This window comes from Aquila chrysaetos, chromosome 17, assembly GCF_900496995.4.
Source record: "Aquila chrysaetos chrysaetos chromosome 17, bAquChr1.4, whole genome shotgun sequence".
Taxonomy (NCBI): domain Eukaryota; kingdom Metazoa; phylum Chordata; class Aves; order Accipitriformes; family Accipitridae; genus Aquila; species Aquila chrysaetos.
In genome coordinates, this window is record NC_044020.1 from 8,131,590 (window position 1) to 8,144,102 (window position 12,513).

The 12,513-nt window shown below is 38.4% G+C and overlaps 1 protein-coding gene across 3 annotated transcripts in view; it reads right to left on the reverse strand.

Moving 5' to 3' along the window:
* Positions 1-12,513, reverse strand: part of TRIM24 (tripartite motif containing 24) — a 67,381-nt gene that overhangs the window by 12,995 nt on the left and 41,873 nt on the right. For 2 of the 3 annotated variants that reach the window (XM_030040682.2, XM_030040686.2), the window contains 6 exons: positions 12,016-12,162; positions 7,960-8,077; positions 4,954-5,219; positions 4,142-4,309; positions 2,398-2,577; positions 407-542 (listed from right to left, as the gene is read on the reverse strand). In XM_030040682.2, the coding sequence (XP_029896542.1) occupies positions 407-542; positions 2,398-2,577; positions 4,142-4,309; positions 4,954-5,219; positions 7,960-8,077; positions 12,016-12,162 (1,015 nt within the window). The remainder of the gene's footprint in view (positions 1-406; positions 543-2,397; positions 2,578-4,141; positions 4,310-4,953; positions 5,220-7,959; positions 8,078-12,015; positions 12,163-12,513) is intronic. The other variant, XM_030040683.2, reaches the window with a different exon arrangement.

Below are 12,513 nucleotides of genomic sequence, written 5' to 3' on the forward strand. Positions count from 1 at the left end.
CTAATATCCAGCTGAACTTCCCAAGTCACCATTTGTAGTCACTGTCTCCTGTAACATCCTATCTCGCTTTTTCAAATACTTGCCTCTTACCACAGCTTCTAGGTTTTAACTTGGCATACCCCTAAGAATGCCATTCTTCTATGGATTTCTGTGCAATTTGCTAAAATCTACTATGTTTTTTACCTCCATGTTTTTAAGATCCGGCCACTTACTTTTGTTCACAGTGCTAAAATATTGTCTCAACTTTACCTTCTACTAGGGTTTCCTACAACTTTGTCTTAATTTTTGTATTTCTCATCTTTGATATAAAACAGAAGTAATTAATTCTGATATCAGTGTTAACATTGCCACATTAGATTTTTCCATTACACCACTTAAACAGATAATTGCACCACATTCAAATTACCTGAGAGGCCTGGTGATGGTACTGATGAATTTGGTGACTGCACAGTTCTGTTCGAAGCGGGTTTTGGCTGATTCTGCTCTGCAGTGCCATCCTTCCTTACAACATTATCCAGTGTGATGTTTCCTGAACAATCAATCTAAAAGGTGTGTAAGAGAGGGGAAGCAGTTAGTGTTGGGAGGGGAAAAAAAACCCACAACAAAACCCCTCAAAAACAACAACAAAAAACCACTCCATGCCTCTGCCATACTGTTATTTTGAAGGTGAAGACCAAAATGCATTGCACCTAACTTTAGCCATCCAAAAAGTGAGGTGGTTAATTTAAAACAGGTCATCTTGCTTTCTCTAAAAAGAAAAGAAACGGCCAAATCCAGACAGTGCTTCATTTTAAGATCAGATGATTCTTTAAGGGCCAATTTTTCTCCATCAGCTACAGAGGAGACTTACATCAGACAGGGAGCTTTCACACACTGAAGTAGGAGATGAATTTTTACCTCTATACCTTCTTTTGACATGCTCATGTTATATACTCTAAGAAAGATAGTAAGCAATACACAAACCACCCATTAATCCACTAGTGTTGAACAGGACTGGCAGAACCTCAAAGGACACTGAATTCTATCTATCCCACATACCTTCTGGGCAGGGGCTATGCATATGGGACTCAAAATGCAAACAGAAAACCAACACTTGCTCTTTCCACCCACAGCCCAGGCCAGACAACTGCACTCTGTTTTAGGGGCTCCCATATTACCATTCTAACTTTCTGTAAAAATTAGACATTTTGGTTTGATAAAAAGAGAAATGACCTTTTGAAATGTTAGGGGGTTTGCAATACATAAGATCATGTTTGATAAGAAAACAGGTCACCTTGGTATCAGTTTTCTCAATTATCCAGACACCTCACAAATCCACTGCTATCAACTGCATTGACCACTGAAACTTCTATTTATAAGCTAGACTTATCTGAAGGGCATGCAGAAGCCTCTGCTAGGTCAGCATATTTACAGTGATTTGGGCCATGTACCTTAACAGCATAAACTTAACCAAATACAAGTAGAAGAGTTCATAACACTGTGCACAAAAATCAGTATGCCAAAATGTCTCACAGACTCAGTAGTTTTATAATCGTGTTGTGCAGTTCACCTTAAGCCTGACAGATACTGTGATTCTGTACTCTATGTACTCTATTTAAAAAATAGAACACTTTAATCTGATATTTTATTGGTGAGAACAAAAGACAGGTGGGAGAAACAGGGAGTAACAGCAAGATATGGCTAGAAAACCATGACATTTCAGATATCTACAAACCTTAGATCACAAAAATAGACTTGGCAGTTATTTGGAAGAATAAAGTCAACTGACTAAAACTCAACAGCTCTAACATGGACCTCTGACAAACACGTACCAATCAGAAGGAGCTACAAAAAAGAAGTTTAGAAGCTTAAGAAAAGATCTTATGATGCTCCTTCCATCACTGGCTCACGGGCACGTTAGAGGATATATAAAGAAAAGAAGTACCAAATGGAAATTATATAAGGAATATAGCCAGTATACCAACAATTATTACCTACCTAAGATAGCCCTTTCAATGAGTTAAAAATATATTTTAAAAAAAAGTTAAAGATTTACCAGAAATACCATCAGCAAACCAGTGCTATCTATGGACATCGGTGAATGAAAACTAAGCTAACTCATTTTTGTTAGTATCATCATGGGGGCTGGGGAAAAAATACGCAGCATCCAAATAAACAAGTCCAATTACAATTACAACCTGCAATGTTATTTTTCTTAGTTGTCCGAACAGCTGGCTCCCAGAACAGTTCTGAATATTGCCAGCAACATGTAGGCAATCCTGCATTGTTGTTTTCTAGAACTCTCTCATTTTGACAAGCAGAGCAAGAATTTCAGTCTAAAAGGTTTCTACTTCTCACAAACATTAAGACTTACTTCAAAATAGAACCCATAAAACATTGCTCTTATGTTACACTTACATCAGGAAGAGATGGTAGATTGTAGGAGCTACCCACTGGAGAACTCAAGTCTATCACAGGGGGACCATATGTCTTCCCATCACATCCTACAGCACTAGTGACTGTGGGGCTGGATGGAGTAGATGATGTGCTGCTTGCGGTTGAAAGGGCAGTTGAAGTTTGTCCACTACCGATCTGCCACTAAAAAGAAAAGACGATAATCCACAATTCAGCATTATTTTTTTTCAAGAGATCACATCTACTGCATATACTGGTTCTAACTCAGCAGTTAAACAAGCAGCTTAGTTCAGGAAGCTGAATTCAAACATAAAATCCTGATTTACTCTGAAGTTATCTAATTTTTAGAACCAATCTTAGAAGACAAGGGAAGGTGACAAGTAGTTGAAAACTACGGGTAGAATAAATAAATGTGAATTCTTCAATTCAAAGCTGTATCTCAATGTTAAGTATCTATTAATATTTCATGCTGCATTGACAGTGTTGTGGGAGAAACGTAACAGTTTTAGCACAATAAAAGTATTACAGATAATAGGCTGAATGCACAACTGCTCCAGCGCTTTATTAAGTAAATAGCTATAGTGTCACTTGGACGCCATCAAGTATTTGATTTTGTGCTTCCCTTAACAACTTAAACTGATTAAGAATTTGAAACGCTGACTGGATCTCCGCCCATGTATATACGTTTAACACCATGATATGAAGTGCACAGTCAAGTCAGACAAAATTTCTTTCTCATTTAGACATATGCAGTTTTCAGTGACTTTAACAGAATTTCATGGCAACTGTAGGTGAAATTTGACCCTGCTCAATTCCTTTTTAGTCAGTTGTTCTATTTACTGTTTCGAGGTTCAGAAAGACATTATTAGATAATGAAAATACTTGAAAGAAATGCTTTCAGACAGGTGAATATTCCTTTTCAGAGGCACAGACTAGAAGTGACTTTGTTTTTTGTTACTACAGGTTCTCTTAGATATTGTACAGCTTGCTTCAATTTACTTGGAATTAGTTCTCTGACATCATAAGCATTGCTAACATGAATGGTATTACTCCACTTCTCAGGTCACAGATCAGATTCATTTGATTCTTCCCTGCTTACCTCTAGGGACATGATTTTCTTCTTCCTTCTACATACCTAACAACCCATGGGTTAATATGCTTTTTAATAAAGATTTGCCTTCCTGAACATCCAGAAAACACGATATGTTTGCTTCTGCCCCAGTTCAGCTGCTGATTAGCTGGGTACTGATCAGTCTAACTCAGCAGAGGTCTCACAACTGCGCACTTTGTTTTCTCTCCTGATCTGTAAAAGTTCAGATTTGGCATACTCTGGAGAATGGTGGCAGGTATAGCTTTTTAGTCAAGCTTTTACCTGGTTCCTAGTGAAGTCACTAACATCAAGCTAAATAGTGGGATTTTCTATTTTGTCTTTTCACTGATTGTAGTGTGCAGACCATGGCCATGTTAAGTTTTGCATGTGGCCAGAAAACACAGTAACAACAAACAAGAGAATGAAACACCTACATAGCACACACAGTGGCTCACTTCTGCAATGCTTCAGCTGTTTAGAACTGTCAAAATGAAAGAAACTTGACAGTTATCTCATTAAGAAAACTGTGGGCATCTTGTCGTAGAGAAAAATGCAGTCTCTGTACTACCTGAAAAGCACTTGAGAAATGTAAGATGATATAAAATGCATTTGATGTTTTATTTCTATATGGCCAGTGAAAAGGAAAAGAAACTCTACCTGTTTTATCGCTTGCTGTGCCAAGAATGCCATTTGCAATGGGCTGGGCTTTATTGCTTGCCTTGGTAGGTTCTGATTTTGGGGAAATCTCATCTGTTGTGCAGGAAGAGCCGAACCATTGGACTTGGAGCTATGATTTTGAAAATGAATCAAGCGCGGAGGTGCCTGCATGAAAACAAACAAACAGTTCTGCAAGTTAGCCGATATCTATTCAATGTTCCAGAAATTTTTACCAAGTGGTCCTTTTAAACTTCTGAAAATCTTAACTAGTTAGATGCAAACAAATAGTACCACACCATTTATCTGATTGGTCAAACACCACACTGATTTTCAATGTTAAAACCAAAACCTAGTAGATGGGTTTGAATTATTCTGATACAGTAAATACAGATACATCACAAGAGGCAGTGAGAGTATTTCCAACTTTGAAAGATATATGGGAGAATCACAGAGTTTTATGCAAAAAAGCCTTGGACAAAAATTAATGACAGATTCACTTTTTAATCATTTGACAAAAATACAAAATATGTAGCTCAGCACTATATATGGTTGGATACCATACGATTTTTTTTTTAATTAATAAAAACAGGCTGAGTGCTATCACACATTTTGCCAGACAAGTTTAAAATGCCCATTCAATTCCCACTGAAGAAAATGCTCCCTAACCCATTTACATAGCTGTGTGCTGAAGGTGAAGCTATCTGAAGTCATGTATCTAGACTTAATTTCTTTCTTTTTTCTTATCTTTCTATACTTTCTCCTTCAGTGCCATGGGAGAAAGACAGTCTTCTCTGGAAATAGTCATAACTTACCTGATGAGAAGCAGGAGGCTGCTGCATGGCTCCTGGCATTCTTGGATTTGGTAAACCTACTGGACCTGCTCTGCGTTGAGCTTGCTGTCTCTGAGCCATGACCTGTTGCTGCATGTGCTGAAGTCGGAGCTGAGCTAAGCTTATCTGTGTTGGAAACTTAGACAGCTGGTTTGAGGGTAAGCTGCCTGGTGGCTGCAAGTTTGTTTCCATCACAGGGCTCTTGGGCATATGTGGTGGGGTTTCTTTATCTTCAATTACCAAAGAACCTAGTTTAAACAAAACAAATAGAATTAATACCAAAATATTGCAGTTAGCAGAAATGCTATTTTTCACAATTAGTTCCTTTTATACCATGTGGTCATCATTCATTATTGTAATGTAAAGAATGGATAAACATGAGATAGAGGACTCCATTTATTTTGTTTCCCTGAAAAAAAATGGTTCCATTTTATAGCAAACTGTCTTCTGCTGCAGCCTCCTCTATACAGTGGATTCTCCTGGGAAGGTGTCCTGGCCTCTCCAGAAGAGCAAGGGAGCAAAGTTTCAATGGGAAAGAGTATCCTGATCCAATCACCTGATTAAAAGATTTAACTGTATCATAAAACTTAAAGGTATTGTGTCCTTTCTGGCCTCTGAGTCAACATCATGGAATACTCAAACGATACTCTCAGTTGCTACACACCACCAATTTTAGGATGTGATGAGCACCTCCAGGAGATGTTTTATTTCTCTCCACTGACTCAGAAGGAAATTTGGCTAGACAGGTAACTTTTAGAGATTAATGCTGGGTGAGAGATTTTATCTGAAGAGACATAGAGTGTGATCACATGAAACTGTCATGTAAAATTCTGGCTACCTCATCCAAGACACGTGAATTCCAACTACAACAGAGTTTGATTTGATTCAAGGAAATAGCACACTGTACAGGAAAAGACAAAGATACATTCTTTGTTTAAAATAGAGTGAAGTAGGGGAAGTTATGGTCCAAGACCAAGAGTTAAAAAATTTCAATGATCTGTGGAAGGTTGCACAACAGCTTTTCAATACAAGTGGGAGATAGACACCTCACACTCCCTTCTCTCCCAGAGATTTAGGGCTGCTTCCCAGGAGAGTTCACCTCCTGAGGTGGGTACACCACATGGCAGTTAGACAATCCCTGTTACAGCAGAACTTGAAATCACCCTCTGCCACTTCTCTCCTCATATCCATCAGTCTCTGTGGATCCTGTCCAGTCTAGCCCGGCTCATTTTGGGGTAGATTATCTGAAGGAGGAAGAAACTTCTTGTATTTTATATTCCTCTTTTTCATCCCAAGAGCTGAGAAGCTACGCAAGTAGCATCATTCTAGTCTCCTATCTAGACGTAGGGACAGAGGGAGTCTAAGCCAGCCAACATACTGTAGTGCAGAGTAGGGCAGAAAGCTAACAACAATACTATTTTCATATTGACACTTGGTAATTTTGGTCTTGCATACATTTTAATTATGGTTCTACCACATCAGTCATTAATAAAATATTAAATATGCTAAACAAAATGGAAAAAACTACCAACCTATTGCCTAATACACTTTATTAAGCCTGTAACAGGTCTAGTCAGTGTTTCCCATAAAAAGAGCAGAGAAAAATGCAGATGAATAATACTGCTTCCCATATACAGCTGTATGAAATATTTCACTACAGTCAAAATAGATCTGTTTTATTTTCTTTCTCTAGAATAGGAATTACCTTGACAATGAATGGTATTGACTGTACTACAATCAACTGTCAAACCCATACCGCACTTCCATTCTGTTCTCTCCAAGTCTAATTACATCTTCAAAAATCTTTCCAGCCTTAACATCTGTGGTATAGCTACTTACCCAAAGGAACTATAGAGAATGATTCCCTTCTATTATTCTAGAAAACTATGGGTTATCATACAATTTGTGGAATTAAAACACTTTAAATGTTGTATTTTTTTTCTTAAATACATTCTGAAATCCGTAAGAGAGCTATCCTATTAGTGTACAGATACTATCACCTTGTCAGCAACATGCAGCCTGACTAGAATTCAAGCCATTCCCAAAGTAACTTGTTTCTTTACTCAGACCTTGTTTTATTTTTCCTTCAGTGGTTCTTAGATCTCATTTATCTACAGAAATAGGTTTATGATCAGACATGTTCAAACAGCCTAAAGGTTGTGATTTCTGAAACCAGATAGCTAAACGTGATCTGGTTTTATCTATCACTTAAATAGATAAACTGTTACAAGAACTCCTATGCTGATCTACAGAGGTACCATTTCTATCGTAGCACTTTTCAGAATTTAAGGGAACATATTTCAGCAGCTCATTAAGTAAACAAAAAAAAAAACCCAAAACCCAAACAAACAAACAAAAAAAGCGCCCCAAAACCAAACACAAGAAAAAGCCCTCTCTTGACAAGCATCATCTCAATTTAGCAGCAGTTCACAGTTATCGCCACCACAGCTTGACAGTTGGTTTCTGGAAACAAGAGATTCACTTTTGAATCCCAAACAAAATTATTTACAAAGAAGAAACTTGGAGAATTTCCCTGCTACCATCCAATGTCCTGGTGTGTGGGGAAAGGAGCTTGTTCACCTTAAAGCACTGCCTTAACACTTTCTTTCTCTGCCTTTGTAGAGAAACATAACACTTGCACCTCTCTGTACATTGGTAGAGCTGTTATAGATTGTAGCGGGTTAGAGACTGTGTTCCTTGTTTCAGAAGGCAGAAGGCATGTGTATTGTCCAGGAAACTGAAAGCTGCTATTGTCACCATCACACCTACCATTCAAGCAAGGTAAGTTTGTTAATACTTTATCATAAATATTCATAAATAATACTTCTTCCCATACAATACACTTTAAATGTCTTCTACAGGTAAGGAAATAAATCTAACAAAGTAAACCAAGAAATTAATAGTGTGGAGGTCATTTATCTTCACAGAAAGCAAGCTGCTTTCAAAATAGGATGAAGACACCAAAGGGCTAATAAAACATTATCATACCTAGATTGAAAATGTTTTGAGCCCAGAAGCTAGGATCACAGTGAAACTGGATGGTATTGTTAGTCACCGGTGAAGCATCACACCTTGCTCGGAGAAGATACCGTAGTCGATATGTAATCTGAAACAGGAACAAAACAAGACTATCTTTTTCTCTGGGGCCAGAGCCATGTATCCAAACAGCATAAAAAGTCTTGGAAAAAAACCCAAAACCCAGAACAACAACAACAAAAAACCCCACACCACAAACCACACCAACAGCAACAAAAAATCCCTGAACAAGCACCTAGAGAACTGAGGTGAAAGACAGATAAATTTGTCCAAGCTACAAATAAGTGATATTCTTAACATCTTTCCCTTATTCCTAAAATAGTTTTAAAAAGGAATCAACTACAACCTAAAAAAATGAATTATTCTCCCCTGTAGAAATACATATCCTTCCACAAACTTGGTCATTACATTCAATGACTTGAACTACTTGCAAGTGAAGTACAGATTCACATAACCATTGTTGGGTTCCCCCCAAAAAAACCTATGTTAGCCCATTCAGTTTTCTTCCAAAGAAACAAAACTCATCCTTTTGGCAACAAGTATCATCACAGGGAATTGTCCTTTGTAATAAATTTAAGTTTTCTTCAGAAACCCAAAGAAGAGATTTTATAAACTTTATCTTTGAAAACTCTCAGATTCACAGGTATTTTCAGACACTTCCAACTCCTTGGTTCCAAAGGATTGCACTATGATTACATTACACAAACAGAATACTCTATCAAATGCTCAGTATTTATCTAGTTCCTAGGAAGAAAATATTTTCTTGCAGTTGTTTCAGTAGAAATATCTAACACAGGCGCTAATTTTAGAATAACACACAGCAGATACAGAAAAAACTTAAGAGTTCAACACGTTTTTTTCTTGACTAATAGATTATTTCCTGGAAAAGTTCAAAAGACATACTTGGCAAAATCATCTTACCTGTTTAAAATGATACTAGTTATCTTTTACACAGGAATTTTAGAAGAGCTTCCAGTTTTTTCTTTCAATTTTAGGCAGGTCAGTTTTAGACCAGATACAAAAAACATTTAGCAAGACTTAAATCTTTTTAATGACCATGGAAAATTTTATGTGCACTATTTTGAATATAGATTTCCTAGGATTTCTGTGTACACTACCAAAATCAAGTATACTACACTATAGAAATCCTAGTCTTTTGTCCTGTCAACAATACTGGTTGCACACATTTCTTGTCATAGTTTGCTCCATATATTCCTCCTACTGTGCACACATATATATTGTAAACAAACTCATGACTACACTAGTTACCTCCTGTCAGTAATAGAGGTAGCTACCAGTGTTTTGTTCAAACTAGAGGACGAGGCTGGGAAACTGATGTCTTCCAGACATTGCCTTCTCCCTCCTAGTTTCACGTGGTTGGATATGCTGGAGCAGAAGTCTCACATGCCTCTCTATGCATCACTGTTCAGGAACAGATTTTCCAGATATCCACAGACAGGTTAGCTACTCAATGCCCAAATAACACCAACTTTCAGCAAAAAATCAGGAGCCTAAAGCTCATCTGTTCTTTTGAAAAATATTTCTCACTTGCTGAGGCTTTATGGGCTGGATGGTCATTTTCTTCAACTACATAATGTTTGTAAGATTAAGATGCCTGCAACATAACTTGTTTTCTTACTCACATAACAGAAGTCTTTGCGGCAACACCAAGCAATTACAAACTACATGACTCAGTTTGATGCCCTTTTTCTCTATTGTGGTGGTGCATTCCTTCCCCCTCTCTGGGCTGACCTACGAACTCGGGACGTCTCGCTGGGCCTTAGCACAACTGTAATGAGTTGGGCGGTTAAGCGTCCCTTGACCGTACCAGGAACTCCTACATGGCTAAGACACGGAGTCGTGCTGACCGTTCCAAGGACTCCTGCTGCCCAGCGGAGGCGGGCAGTGGGAGCAGAGATAACTAGTTCTCTCCTGACAACCTTGGGACATATCTCAGTCCTCTCCTAACCGCCTTGCAGCAGCCCCTATCTGAATCTTAACTCATTCTCCGACAGCCCTGGAGCCGTCCTTAGCTGAAGCGTAACTCATGCAAAATGGTACCAGCACAGCTGGAATCCCAGTAATTTGCTGATGACTAAAGCCAATCATCTCCCAAGCCTATAAACAGCGGTTCCGAGTGAGACCCTTGGAGCTCTCCTGGACCGCAATGGGCTCCCTCTGAGCGGGACGCCTCTCAGAGCTCACAAGCTTTTCTGTTTGAGAAGCTCAGAGGTCTGTCGCCGAAAGCCGGCAAGACTTGGGCTGATACCCTCCACTCCTTGAGGCTCGACCCTTTGCCCGTTGAGAAAGACGCCGAAGCATCTGCTGTGAATATCTTCACTGAGCTCGAGGGGAATTTTTAACAGGTATACCTCTTGTACTCGCTTACGTATGTCTCTTAGTGTCTTCATGCGTATGTGTGTGCTAACCTGAATATTCTATAGCAAGTATATTACAAACATTGCTTTTCAAATCTACACCTAAATTACTGTCCTGTACTTTATTTGACTGTGAATGAATCCCAGGCTGCTATTATACTCATAATCCCTTTAGATATAAACCATTGCCCAAGTCTGAGACTAGGAGTTGATCCAGCTGCACCTAGACTCCAACAGGAGTTTAGAAAGCAAAGGGGTCTTCTCTGAACCTCGTGGCTCAACGGGAGGGTCTCCCCTACCTTTCTACATTCCCGATCTCTGTAAAAATCATGAAAAATCAATTCTAACTCAATTTTTCTTTGTATGTTTCTCTTACCCTATTGCATCTTTGGTCTCTGCATACATAATTTTAGTTTGATTCTGACTTAATTTTCCTTTGTGCATTTCATCCATGTATTAAGTAATAGAGTGAACCTTGCCATCGAATTCTGTGAAATCACGCTTTTATATAAGTTCCTTTTAAATCTTTTTTTTTATTAATACCATTGGAGGTGATTCTTTAGGTGATCTAAACCCCTCCATTGCACAACATCTATGCAATTAAAAAATATGACTTGCTGAGGCAGTATAAGGCAGGCCAAATGAATTTAACTACTTGAAGTAAGTTGATAAAAAGCAAGTAATATTCCACTATCTGCTATAGCCTACAGAATTTTAATGGGTATCAAAAAAAAAAAAAGGGGGGGGGGGGGGGGGGAACAACACCCAAACCCCAAACCAATCCCAAAAGCAACTAAACAAAAAACCCACTCCCACCCACCCCCCAATAGGTTCTCAACTAAGCAATGAGAAAAAGAAAAAACTTTGTGATCCAGTTATAAGAATTGGGAAAAAAAAGGGATCTAGCACCTTTCCTCAACATTGCCACAGATTTCTGGCATCAGGCTAGCACAATCTAGTAACCTCTGGACAAATCATGGTCAACTCTTTGTTTGTCTTTTAATTCAAGTCTTTTAGGATTTCTGTTCATCATGAGCAGTCAGCTTAGTGAGTCCACATGCACTCAGATCTTAAGTCTCCTTATTGCATTGAAATATTTAGCTTCATAACTCTGCACGGACAAGCAAAAGCCTCAATTCAGTTTTATCAATTTTTTAAGACTTTTAGTGGAGGATGAGTCTGACAGAACAAAGCAATACATTGATTTTTACATTAAAATGCTGGATATCAGAGACTACAATTTAGAAACACCATCTTTCTCTGAACTCAGAAGCTGTAACAAGTACCGAAAAGAACCTCAGTGATGATGTAGGACATGCAACATTTTTCCCAGTGTTTCACGGCCTCATGGTTTTCACTCCAGAGAAACGGAGTTGTCCCTACTTCTGCAGATCTACAACAATTCTATGGTAGTGTAACAGGAGAGAATCATGACCAGAGCGCTACATTATTAGAAACATTCTTTATTTATGTTTGAGAGAAAACCATGAAAAATGATATACAAATATTCCAATTAGTAGAAAGTCATTAAAAAGTCTAATTCCCTAGTGTTACTGACAAGCATGTGCGTGCATATCTGCCTTGACTATAGTCTCTAAGTAAATGGAGAGAGGTATCATCCTAACCTTACCAAGCGTTTGCTGTACAGTAGTGCTGTGCTGCTCCCACTGGAAACTGCCCATTTGGAAAAATTCATGACATGTTCCAGCTGTTTAGAGAGACCTGCCACTTCCTGTTGTTGCTGCAGAAGTTTCATCCGATGCTCTTTTGCCAGAGTCTGCAAGTAGAAAGGCAGTTCCAGTCAAAGGGTTCAATTTACAGTTAACAGGCATTAGCTTTCACATTTGTAACTCACAATGATCAAGTGGCTTCACATAGCTCTCCTAAAAAGCACTCCAGCCCCCTGACTGCAGCTATCAAACAGAAAAGTCAGTATACATTTATTCAAGATATCGGGAGTTTCTGTGCAGAATCCCATTTTCTCTTATGACACATTTTCGTATGTGTATATGTATGTGCCATTCTATACACACCCACTTTCTAAAACCCAATTGAAGGTAATATTTTTCCAGGTATCCATTCTAGACAATTCTCTCTCCTTTGATTTGCTATTGGATTGCTGAATTTA